The 12,339-nt window shown below is 40.4% G+C and overlaps 1 protein-coding gene across 7 annotated transcripts in view; it reads left to right on the top strand.

Annotated features, from left to right (window-relative positions):
- The window catches only part of OSBPL3 (oxysterol binding protein like 3), a 121,773-nt gene that overhangs the window by 72,838 nt on the left and 36,596 nt on the right, over window positions 1-12,339 (top strand). For 4 of the 7 annotated variants that reach the window (XM_005290875.5, XM_065583385.1, XM_065583386.1 and 1 more), the window contains exon 11: window positions 3,610-3,740. In XM_005290875.5, coding sequence (XP_005290932.1) covers window positions 3,610-3,740 — 131 coding nt within the window. Of the gene's footprint in view, window positions 1-3,609; window positions 3,741-9,955; window positions 10,064-12,339 lie in introns of all 7 variants that reach the window. The other 3 variants (XM_005290872.5, XM_005290873.5, XM_042861546.2) reach the window with 1 other exon arrangement.

Raw genomic sequence — 12,339 nt, 5'->3', positions numbered from 1 at the left:
ATACTTTTTTAAAAAGTTGATTCCTTTTAAATTGACTTAGATTTTCCTTTAGCTGCTTTTCAGTTCATAATACACTCCAAGTGGTCTCTTTTCAAGGGCAGATCCCCATCAAACTCAGTGACCTCAGAGTAATAAGCCGGTCTAAATGGAATTGTTGGAATTTTCACTCCCTGTTGAATGATGGTGGCCTCCCTTTCCCCCCAGTTTTATGTGTAATCGCTCCAGACTCTGTTATCCTGGGAAGAAGCAGTTGTCCTAAAATCAGTTTCTATAAATGCAGCAGTATATTGTACCTGTGTGTATGAGCAAGAGAGTGCCAACTTGCTCACTCTCTTGTGTGTGTTTTTTCTCTCACTCACGCATGCACACACAGTATGCATTCAGGATGATTCTCAATATTTCAGAGCTAACATTTGTTTGTGATGCAAGGGTTGCTATGGTAGTAACCTATTTTTAGTGAATACAGAAGAGTAAAATTTCATGGTAAGCAACCAGAGGGCTAGCTCAAGCTGTCACTGAACAGCCTTCTCTGCAAAAACTCTTTTTCCATAGCTATACTTCGCTAACATGAAATAGCCAGTGTCTGTCTGTCATCCCTAGCAGTATGTTTTTATTTGGTGGGGGGCGGAAATAAGGAGAGTCCTTGTAAGTATCTGGCAGGCTTTTATGAACAGGAAATTAAATGACTTTTTTTTGAAGCATTCCACCATTAATAAGGACATCTCACAGAAAACCCACTTTTCCCTGGCTATGCAGCGATGTTGTTATAAACATTCCTCATTTGTTTTTCCCCTGTGGTGGGATGTTTTAGATACTGTACTTACATAAGTGAACTCTCTCACCATTGAGCTTTGCAAAATCAAATGTGGGCAAAATTAGATTGTTTTTTTTTTTTTTTTTAAATGCAGTAGCACCAAATAAGATGTTTTAAGAATCTTCTTCCTTGAGATAATCGTGGCAGAAATATTGCCCTCTTAGAAATAAAAATATGCATCATGGCTATAGGCTTTATACTAGAAATCCAAGTGCAAGACCTGTCTTTTTGCTGGGGTGATTGTTGGCTCAGTGTCATTTAATACCCTTTTATGAAGGGTATGTAACATTTTTGTTAATGCTGCTTTATTTCACACTGCCTCATCTCTACTTCTGAAATAGGAAAATAATGTTTTGAATGGAGGAGAGGATTTTTAACATCAAACAGCACCATCTTAGGCACACTGCGCATACGCTAAGAAGATCGCTCTGGTATATCTCACGAGGGTTGGAAATCAGATTTTGCACAGTGCTGTTAGAACACTACATTCCATTTCTTCCCATGTGATAAGTTATTCCTCTGCTCTTAGTTACCACTGTAAAATTACGAGTGGTATTTCATAAATGGCTTCCATAGGCTTTGCACTGCATATGACACAAAAAGTAATTAGAATTATGACTAGGGTATCTTCTCTACCTCATAACTATAGGCAAAGATTTTCAAGTTAGGCACCTAAAACCACTAGTCCCTTTTGTAAATCTTGAGTGCAAGTCTCTTGGACCCAGTACCTGAGTCTGATCCCTTGGTTTTAACTCAAAAGACTCACTGACAGCACAGACAGAGCTGGCTGTACAGCACTGTAGGTTTCCTCCCGGTAGGGGCTGAGCCTACAGCATTCCGTTTTGATGGTCACTGGGAATTGTGAACGTTCATCCCCTTTTATGATCAAGCCCTTTTAGAGCTTTTTTTTTCACTGCACCGTAAACTTGGGCTCTTACTCGTGTGTTGCCCCAACATCTCTCCCATCCACACCTACAAACCTCTGATCTGAGTTGGTGTTTTACACCCCAGCTAACTGGTCCATCCAGTGGTATAGGCCTGGGTTAAGCTTTCACTTGGGATGGTAACCTGTCCATTTTTCAGTGAGGGCACAGGCTAAGCCAGTCAGGGACTGATTTTTCTCCAATGCCTCCCAGTTTCTCTCCCCTGCCCCCATGCCCAGAAGGACAGACAAGTTCTCCCATGATTCACTGAGCAGTTTAACATACTGCAGTGCTCAGAACTGTGTGCCCAGAAGTCCTAGTGATACATACAGATGAGTACAGCACCAGTCTTGACTCAGTAACTTAAGTACAACTTTGCAATGTGACCACTCTCACCTGAGCTAGGCGGACGCGGGTGCCGATTGCCCAAGCTAACTCTGCAGTGATGACATACCCTTGGTAGAGCTAGTTGCTTTCCTCTCCATTTATCTTTTCATTTGGCTCTGTCATCCTCGCTTCTCTCAAATCTTAGGCCCCCACCTCCTCTGTGAGCATGTGAATGCAGTGTTGCCAACTCTCAGTTTTGTTGCAAGTCTCATGATATTTGGTCCTACCATAAATCCCCAGTTCCTGGAGTCAAATGAATGCTGTAATTCTCATGCAGTGTTTTTAACAAGTTTCTAACCAACATGGTTGAAAAGAAGCTTGAAAAAAATTAACCCGTGTACCCTCAAAAACCAGAAGGCAAATAAAAGGATTCCAAAATGTATTATTACTTGAAGTCTTATGCTTGTTAAGCTGATCGCATGAAATTTTGGGGCCTGCTCATGATTTGTGAACACTTGAGGTTAGCAACACAGAGGTAGGAATGGAAATAGAAGCGTGAAGTTTGCATAGCATGCAAGTTACCTACTAAACAAATTCAATATCTTGTTGTTTGGTCCATTTAGTTCTTGTAACTTAAATTGAAATATCCCCACACCAATAAATACAGCATGGCCCAACACCACAGAGCCCTGTTCATGAACAAACTATTAGCCTGTCCACAGTTGGATTGCTTACCCTGTGAATCAGTTAGCCCAGGTTAGCGTCTCCTTCATTTTTCACTGGAAACGTTACTTATTCAAGGAACGTAGGCTAGATCCTCAAGTGTTTGGAGACTAAATCCATACTGGGGAAGGGAAGCAAGTTAATGTAGTACATGCAGTTACAATGCTACCATTTATAATAAAGAATCATAATACTTTGACTCTGAAAATACAGGAGCACAGAGCATTTGTCATCTAATAAATACTTAATTTGCAATATTGTGGAAATTGCAGATCCTTCAATATTAGGCTTCTACCCAGGCAATTTTGCCAGCCAGCCAGCTGGCTGATGGCGGGATCCCCGACCATCCCAGGCAGCTGACAGCCAGGGATCCCATTATCAACCCCATGCATTGACTGTAATATAGCTGCAGCAAAATGTCTGGTTATCAAAAAAAGATTAGCAGGCATAACCTAACATTTGAGGGTTTATATTGTTCCAGCAAATTTTTTTCTTTTTAAAAAAAAAAAAAAGTCTTTTCTGGCTTTTCCAAATTACCACAATTAATAAAGGTCCATTATTACTTTACTTTTTCTATGTCTTGTCCATAACTCAGCAGCAATTATTTGACAATCATCCAATTCAAGTAGGGCCTTAATAATAAGCATTTTTCCTAGTAAAAAAACCAGATCTTAGGCAAGGTTACCCAAGGTTATCTTTACTGCTCTGTCCCCACAAGTCTTGTTTGTCACTGTATGTTAAGCTGCCTTGAAATGTTTCACAACTTGCTATACAACTGGTGGCATTTTTCTAACTGTCTGCTTTTTAAAAAAATTATTTTAGCTTACTTCACCTTAAAGTCGGCTTTTAGTACAATCTCGGTTGAAAGAGAGAAACTGAAGCAGCTGCTGGAACATGATGCAGCCTCATCTCCATCTGCACAAATAGCTGGGTTGAAGAATGCCTTATCATCCGTAAGTAATATGTCGAGTTCAGTGAAATTCAGAGGGATTGGTTATAACCGTTCATAAGATCTCTCATTCTTCAGTATCTTGGGTTATATTTGTATCGTATTAATACTAAAGCAAACAAACTATGTATTTGGTGTTTCATATAATCCACTTATTCCAAACCTTGGAGGTGTGGATGTGCCCTCAAATCAACAGAACATTACTGTGAAGAGTTCATCTATCAATCATGTATTTGATTAAGTATTGGAAATATTCTGTTGAATCAGAGCTGCTGTTTGACAGTGATCCAGAGTTACTGTTTTCTCTAATTTGGTGCTTCATATTATACTAACAATATAAATGGTTGTTGGAAACTGCATAACCCGATTGGTCATAGCTGTGAAATTATTCATAATCCTAGCTGTGAAATTATGAAACCATGTGGCATTATAAACAGAACGGTCAGAGAGCAGACTCTAATTTAAAAATTTCTATTTTATTTTTACCACCAAGGTGTGGGGAGGTTTGTATTACAGCAGTCAGGCATTGCACAACATGCTTTGGCCTAAAGTCATTTCTTGGGCGGCTGAAGACTTTGGCTGCCCCTGCTAAACGAATTGAAATGCAACTAAAAAACAGTAGTTCTGCTTTCGCTAATGCATTTTTATAATTCAGCATTGATCAACTTTCTTTGCTGGACTCAGGTGAAGAAAAGACTGCTATAAAATACAATCCCTGGACTGGCACCAGCCTAGTCTCAAGCAGTCAATTTGAGATTGATTTTGAGATTCCCACTCCCAAGACTGATGGTGATCAAACTCCCGAGATTCACAGTGGTTGATCTTCAGAGAAGGGAAAGTTGTCATCGCCACTCTTTTAGATGTAACTTATCTTGCAGTCTTCTGGTTGGAGGCAGTGGTGACTCTGCTGTGGGTGAACTGATAGAACTGGGTGCACAGCTAGAGTTAGCACAGGTGATAACTACCATTCGCTTTCCAGAATCTCCGTTTATGGAAAGAGTTTCTAGCTCATAGCATTTCTACTAGTCCAACTTCTAGCTGCCTCCTCTCTCCACAGAAACCAGAGGCAGCCGAAGCTTCTTGCATGCCAGCTGTGTTCATTTGACCACACCTTTCTGTTTGACTCCCATGAGGCCTGTTTCTGACAGCTAGATAGGTCACAGCTGTACAAGCTGTCATCTTCCAGAGTTATTTTCTTACTACTTTTAAATCTGCAAGGGAAAAAAATGCTTAGTTTAGGCTCTCTGCGCAGAGTGAACAGTCAGTTAACTGTGTAACCTTTTCCCAAAAGGCTAAATATTGATCTTCAGCTGCTTCCTCTTGGATTTCCCCGTGAAACACTCTCTACCAGCTCCCATCCCCTGCTGTTGCGTAATAAGGCTAAAAAAAGGAACGCTGCACCGAAAAGAGTGCTCCGTCTGTGAAGCTCCACACTCCTCAGCTCAGAATCCACTGAGACCTGTTCTCCGCCTGTAAAGCCAGAGAAAGTGATGCTACAGCAGTAACCTGATCATCCCATGCAGCAGGGAATGTTCAGGAAGAAGCCAGGCGCTTCCTTTGCAGGCATTTGGAAGGGTGGATGTACACATCAAGAGTGCAGCAGTTATGTTCCAAGTACCAAAACTCTTCCTGGCTAAGACCTGCTTCCTTTTAAAGAGAGCGCCAGCCAAAATCCCCACAGCCCTTACCAAGATGTTTAAAGGGATTTCTGGACAGCCTGAGCTAAGTGCTCAGAGTACTAGGCTCTGAAGGTGATCAGGTAGATTTAAAGAGAAATAAATCACTTCTTCTTTCTTCCTGGCTCTGGAGAGAGGGAGGCTGAAAGACAAACTCACTCCTACCTTAAATCCTGTAAAAGGCACTCCGCTCACAAACAAAAGGTACTCTCTCCTGCTGAGAAGGCAATAATCCTGTCCTTCACAAACAGACCAAGAAGAGCAAATAATCAAAGAAAAATCTGTCTCCTTGGGCTGAACACTACAGGAAGGACAACATTCTGCAGCAGACCATGAAAATCAGGAAGAGGATACATAGCAAAGGTGTCAGTTCTTTTTCTTTCTGTCCCTTGCTTATGTGACACTGGAGACTAGTAATAGCTAGTGCTGTACATCCAGCCAGTTGAAGGGGAAAGATAAATACCTACATTCTGAATTCAAACTTGTTGATTCTTGATGGTGTGTCTGTTGTCTTCCCTCCTCCATCATTTCTTCCCAACCCCCCAAAAATCATGAATAGATCCAAGAAGGAATGTCTTGGTGGGAGAGGAGGGAGATGAGTAAACAAGGGAGGTTTCTGAAATCCAGGATCAAGGGGGTGGAAAAATCTGGTCCAGATCCTGAAAGAAGACTCCGTGATGGTTTTCGTAGCTGGGGCTATGGTGCTCCCATCAGAAGGTGATTTTTCTTTCTAGTAAACACAGTCACGCAAGAACTGAAAATATGCTTTTTAAGGACTCTGCGGCCTTCATCATCAAATACTGACACCTACTTGCTTTGCAAGAGTGGTGTTGTACTGGTGAAATCATCTCAAAAATACAGACCTCTCATCAACCCAGAGGATTTTTTTGCCCTCTTATGGATAATGTCAGTGTCCACATTTTTCATAGGACACTAAATATATGCAGTGTTTTTCACCCCCAGGGCTGTGGTCTGCAAAACAGTGGTTAGGGGAGGCTACTGTCGCTGAGACCATGGACAACAGAGACTCACTGAAAAAGCCAATCATTATTCCTGTAAGCTTGCCTGGTGGTCATTTCCATAATAGGGTTGTCAGGAATCCATCTGCACCTGTTCCTGGATGCGATACTGAAAAGAGCCAGCTATCTCCAGGAAACACTGGAGAAAGTGTTGGCAGGGAATATAGAAACATGCAAATGACCCTTGTCAAATTATTCTAAGAGCCAAAGGAAATATTTCAAATCCAGTTATAGAAAGCAGTCCTTTGGCTGTATTCCTAGCCGAGATTCCCGCCAGAAGATGTTTGGTATCCAATAATGAAAATCCTGGAACAAGAACACCCGAGGCTGATGCTGTCTTTCCCCCTCCTCCTGACTAAAAAATGCTGCACAGTAACTGGAGAATATGACTGAGGCTGAACAGAGAATTGAGGGTATTTCTCTTCTTTGTGATCCAGCTGGACAGCCTCAACAATAAACACCTGGGTCTTAAAGATTTTGTAGCAATGATATGTGCTAGACCTCCTCCCAGCTCCCTCTCTATACTTCACTCAGCCCTGACAAACATCAAACCTTCCAAAAGATGGATGGTCTCTACTCCTCTCAGGGCCATAGAACCCATCTGAGCAAAAGAATATCCTGGCACTGCTCCACCTTATTCATATGGGAAGAGACCCAGGAGAGTGATGGTTATACTAAACCCCCAATATCTTAAGTGGATAAAGAAATCCATATTCAAAATAGGAAACTGCAAGATCAGCAGTAACTGCAAAATCCCAAGAGACTATTACCTTGCTCCAGGGTGCCTGGCAGAAGCATTTCCAGTTCTCAGGGGGGTCATTATGAGATTCTGTTTCTCATACAGATTAGACCTATACCTGTACAAAACCCCAAAGGCTTCATGAAGCTACTGAGGGGCAGACAGTAATGAATTTTTGCCAGGGCAGCATCCCGGCACACCTCAGTTTGCTGAATCAGTTATGCATATAAAAAAATTGCTTGAGCCCTAGCACCTCTTTCATTACAAATTAAGCACTGGTGGCAGTCATTATTAAGCTGAGGTTGTCAGGCCCCCTGCTCTATCAATTCCAGGATGAACCAAATCTGTTCAAGAATCCAGGGAACCAACAGCCAAACCCTTAATTGTTCTCTCGGAGTACTGTATCCACACAAACCTGAAGAAAGGACACTAAAAGAGACTATCCAGCCTCAGAACGGAAATAGAACCCACAGGAGGCCTCATAATACTTACAGACCAAGAGAGGATGGGTTAATCAGACTCCAGAATCAGATCATGCAGCTTCCCCAAAAGACCAGTTCTCAGACATGTCTCAAAATGTTGGTATCTGTGATGCTGCAAGCTGCTTTTCTACACCAGTGCAATCATCTCTGTGCATCCAGTTCCCAAAAGGATCACAACCCATTAAACCAGGGAAGTATCAACCACTGGGGTTGGGAGGTCTCAAGCAACATCACATATATGCAGAGGCCACCTAGCTATCCATGTCTACATTCACCACACATTATGCAGCTGATATACAGTCTTCCACATATGAAAGTGAGTGTCCAATAAGCAGTCCATACATATTCTCCTTAAAGTGACTTTATTTTTTGGGTTGCACTAATATATAGAATATATCCATCCTTTTGTTATCTGAGCCCGCCCTATCTTATTACTTATAGTTTATTATTCCCCAGACAGTTCAGGGCTAGTGGAAATGCTAAGAACTAGACTCGAATGTTCTTAGCTGAAAACTTCCTTTCTGGGGAATGGTGTGTCCTTTAGTCTATCACACCCACTTAGATTATGCTGTAGACTTCACATTTTATCCAGCATTGATGCTCCCCTTGTAACTCCTCAAAACCAATTTTATATAGTTAGTTAGTTAAATGTTCTGTATGCTGTTTAAGGGAAAGTTTATTTCCAAGTTATCAAGTTTATTAGTGAAGTTGGTTAAAGCTTTTTATGTTGCAAGTTCAGCTTCAGAAGCACTCATTTGGGAACGAACCAGGGCCATGGCCAAAAAGATGTGGTTGCCAGGTATTGAGTTTCAACGGCATCCAGTTTTGCAGTAAAAGCACATGCTTGGAAGTCATGATTAATGAAGGCCCTATTACCAGAGAGTAAATATCAGGAAGGAAATGTTTCACACTGCCTCTGCAAACCTTTTAATGTTTCCTTCCTAAAATTAATAACTCATCTTGTTTATGAAATGGTGAGGGAATACTTGTCAGGGTATTCAGCACCTGATACAAGGGTGGTTTGTTTGTTTGTTTGTTTGTTTGTTGCATCCTGACTGAAACAAGTGAACTAGCCTCCACTTCTGTTTTACTTCAGTATTTAAACATGAGTTGGTAGTTTTTAAATGTAAAGGAAACATTCCCATTTGATACAGTGTCGTCATGCTATATAAGAAGTTTCTTTTCAGAGCTCTCTGGATAATAGATCACCTTTGTATTATTATTTATTTATTTATTATTTGAAGAGATCTGCTTCTGAAATGGAGTATAGAATGGGGCATTCCATTATCACTGTTATGGAGAAAATTGTGTTTTAACTGTTAATGAAAAGTAATTTCAAAAATTAAAAATATATATAATTTCAAAATGTTTGGTAATAAAATAATTGCACTAAACAAAGTCACAGAATCTTTCTCAGTTTGAGGAAGGCAGAGCTACTCCTATTCACTTCATAATCCTGTTCGATCTTGCGCAAACTACATGAACAAAACCTAATGTTGTTGAATTTAGGTGTTAAAATATGAAAAGTGCCTTTCCTCACTTTCACTTCTGTTCCTCCGTGTTCCAGCCATGCTGCCAGTGGAACTGTCCCTCTGCCATCACTAGAGTTCTTTCTTGGAAAAACACGCTTGGCCTCTGGTGCATAAGGGCTGTCCTGTGCTCTGTAACACTACTTGCTCCATCCCTGCCCAAGTAGCATAGTTTTTATAACCCACAGGTTGAGATGCAGTAGAAGGAAGTTGATTTGGAGCAGTTTTATAGGAGCAAAGCCAATCGCATGGCTGCTCTGGGGATGACTTTTAGGAGAAGTACTAGTAGTCTGGATGTGCTGTCAGTGATGCAGTAGCAAGCGAAGGGAAGTGTTTTATGTCGGGCTGAAAGGGAAATGCATGTTTCTAATTTCACAGCTTTATAGTTCTGGGGGAAATAGTTTGAGTTAACAGTGCATGATTAGAGAGGATAGGTTGTGGAAGGGGATAGAGGAGAGACCTCAAAGGGAAAAATAACACACAAAATAACATCTAAACTTTTAAAAACCAGAATATAGTCTCTGGTGGCCTAAGATTTCCCATCTCCCCATTCTGTTTATTTGAACTCTCCCTTCTCTCCTCCCCTCCCGTCCCCAAAATACTCATGTTTGAGAGAGGAACGATGTCTGAAGCATTTGTGATCTACTAAATGCAGGACCAATAACAGGTCATGTATCTAGTGACGTTTTCTTCTGCCCCTTTTGCACAATGAAGCCACTGTCTACATTAGCTAAGAAAACTTTATAGCCCCATATTTTTTGTTAAATATTCCAGGCCATAGCACAAAACACAGATCTTAAAGACCGGTTACGCAGAATACATGCCGAGTCTATGCTCCTTGATTCAGCAGCTAATGCAAAATCAAGTCCTGATTTGGTGAAGGTGGGTATGGATTTCCTGTTTCAGTGGTGTCTGTTGCTGCAAACCCTTACACTTAGACTGTTGCATAGCTGTGTACTGTCCCGTTCCTTTGTTTCCCATACAGTGAGTTGTATTAGCAAAAGGAGCTCCTCTTCCCTCATGCGTGTGGTTCACATGGTGTTGCATTGTGCAGTATTAATTTAGAACAGTTTTCCTAAACACTTCCATTGCTTTTTGCTGGCAGGTCCTTTGTTCTCCTTCTATTACTTCCCCTTTACCTTAGGCATGAGCAAAGTCACCCCAACATTCTATCTGGCATTATTTTCTCTCAACGCTGCCTGTTTTCCCTGATCATTCTCGTGTTCCCTAGTCGCTACTGTTACCTGGATAGCAGCTTTAACACAGAACCCAAATAATTGCAGAAGGGGAAGGGTAACTTTACTATAAAATGCATTGGGTATTGTGCTTCGGATGTATTTTGTTCTATTGGATTTGGTTTGACTCCTTGTTAGTACCAAACATCAGCTGCCAGGGTGTTTCATTAAGGGCTAGTTATATTTTTAAATAAGTGCTAATAACATGCAAAAATAGGTCATTCTTTAATAATAATCATTTTAAAAAGCAATGAAAAAATGAGATTTGAGCAGTTTTAGCAATTTAGTTTTCCTTGTATATAGCTAGGATGTCCCCTACATGTCTCAAATGTCACTTAAATAATTAAAAAGTTACCCCTTGAAGGAAAGTGTGTGTGCGCATGTGTGTTCTGTTTCTGGTGGATTTCCTAAATGTTAAATCAAAGAAATTTCTGTAGTGATTGTATAGTAAATGTTCCATTAGAAGTTGAATGGGAGATTGCATTTTGTTTCATGTCCTCTGTAATGTATTAATTTCCTCTTTTTTTTTTTTTTAAGACATTTATTTCATCATTCAACTGTCTTGGTATAATATACTATTTGAGCTGGATTTTGGTCACACTTGTAGATTTTAAAGTGTAATTGATTGTGCTAGTGGCCTTTGCTTTTTATCCCCCTGAGAATTTGAACAGTGTTTCAAAAAAGTATAAGAGCTCTTCTGGATAGTAGCTTATCACAGACCAACTCTTGAAAAGATTTTCTTATTAATACAAAAAAGGCCCTGCCGTGACAATGGGTCAGTGCTGAAGCAATGTATATACCATGCAGTACATGCCTAAATACATAAATAAGAAGGGGGCGGGGGGGAGAGAACCTTATGGACAGTTTGTGAATGAAACGTTAACTTGGCTCAGGATTTATCCTAGTTAGCTCAAGGACCAAGGCATTTTATACTGGGCCTGTTTCATTCTAGTTAAATGTGTTCTGGAAGACTCTGTTAGAACAGTGTACTCTAGAGCAGTGGGAGTGGTGAGAAAGGGCCGCTGTACAAAATTTGGTTTTAAGTGCACTCAAGGACACTATTACTTTGCCATTCCAAGCTTCCTGTGTCATTTTTCAGGGTAAATCTAATTTATTTGGAGGGTGCCAATTGCTATTATCATGCTGAAAAGTATTGAATTTTCACGGCATGAGCAACTTCATTCATCCTAACTCTCTTGATGCCAGAAATTGGCAGGATGTCTTACTTAAGCTCCAGTTGCACTCTGGCCATGGTTATACTTCAGAAATATGCCACTTATTTTTACTTTGACTGTATGGTGTCACAGGGTTTTGACTCCGTGACAGCTTCTCTATGCTCGCTACACTCTCCAGTTATAATCACGGCACTTTGATAACAAATTATGATGATCCTGTAGAAATCAAACCAGTGGGGGGAAACAAAACTAGTTGCTCAAGATTTAGGGTAAAAGTTTAGTTTGTCCATATAGCAGCTCATGACTCTACTTTATTGCTCATCTTGAAGTCTTATGAAGTAAAGAAGAGAAAATAAAACTCCAACATGGTAAATTGTAAGAAACTACCATATTCTCAGATGGGACTAATTAGTTCAGATTGTTGCTTTTTAATATTGTTTTCAGTCATATACGCAATCCCAGGAACAACAGTTATCCTAGTCTTCCTGTAAGACTTTGATTATTAGATATCTTCCACCTCCTGACCAAGGAGAAGATTATGAAGCTTTAACTATTGTGAAGTTATACCCTTTTTTTGTTTTCTGTTTATCACAATTGTATAAGGAAAATCTGTGCTGTTTTTGGTATGTTAGTTCATTGATATTGTACGGAATTTCATAGTGTAGTAGAATTTTATTGACTGGCATAAGCTCCCGTGGAAACACACCTCAGTTAAGCAATCCTCCAAATTCATCAGAGCATCATGGAT

Source organism: Chrysemys picta, chromosome 2, assembly GCF_011386835.1.
Source record: "Chrysemys picta bellii isolate R12L10 chromosome 2, ASM1138683v2, whole genome shotgun sequence".
Classification (NCBI taxonomy): domain Eukaryota; kingdom Metazoa; phylum Chordata; order Testudines; family Emydidae; genus Chrysemys; species Chrysemys picta.
The sequence above is the reverse complement of the archived record's forward strand: the minus strand, read 5'-3'. Positions and strand labels throughout refer to the sequence as shown.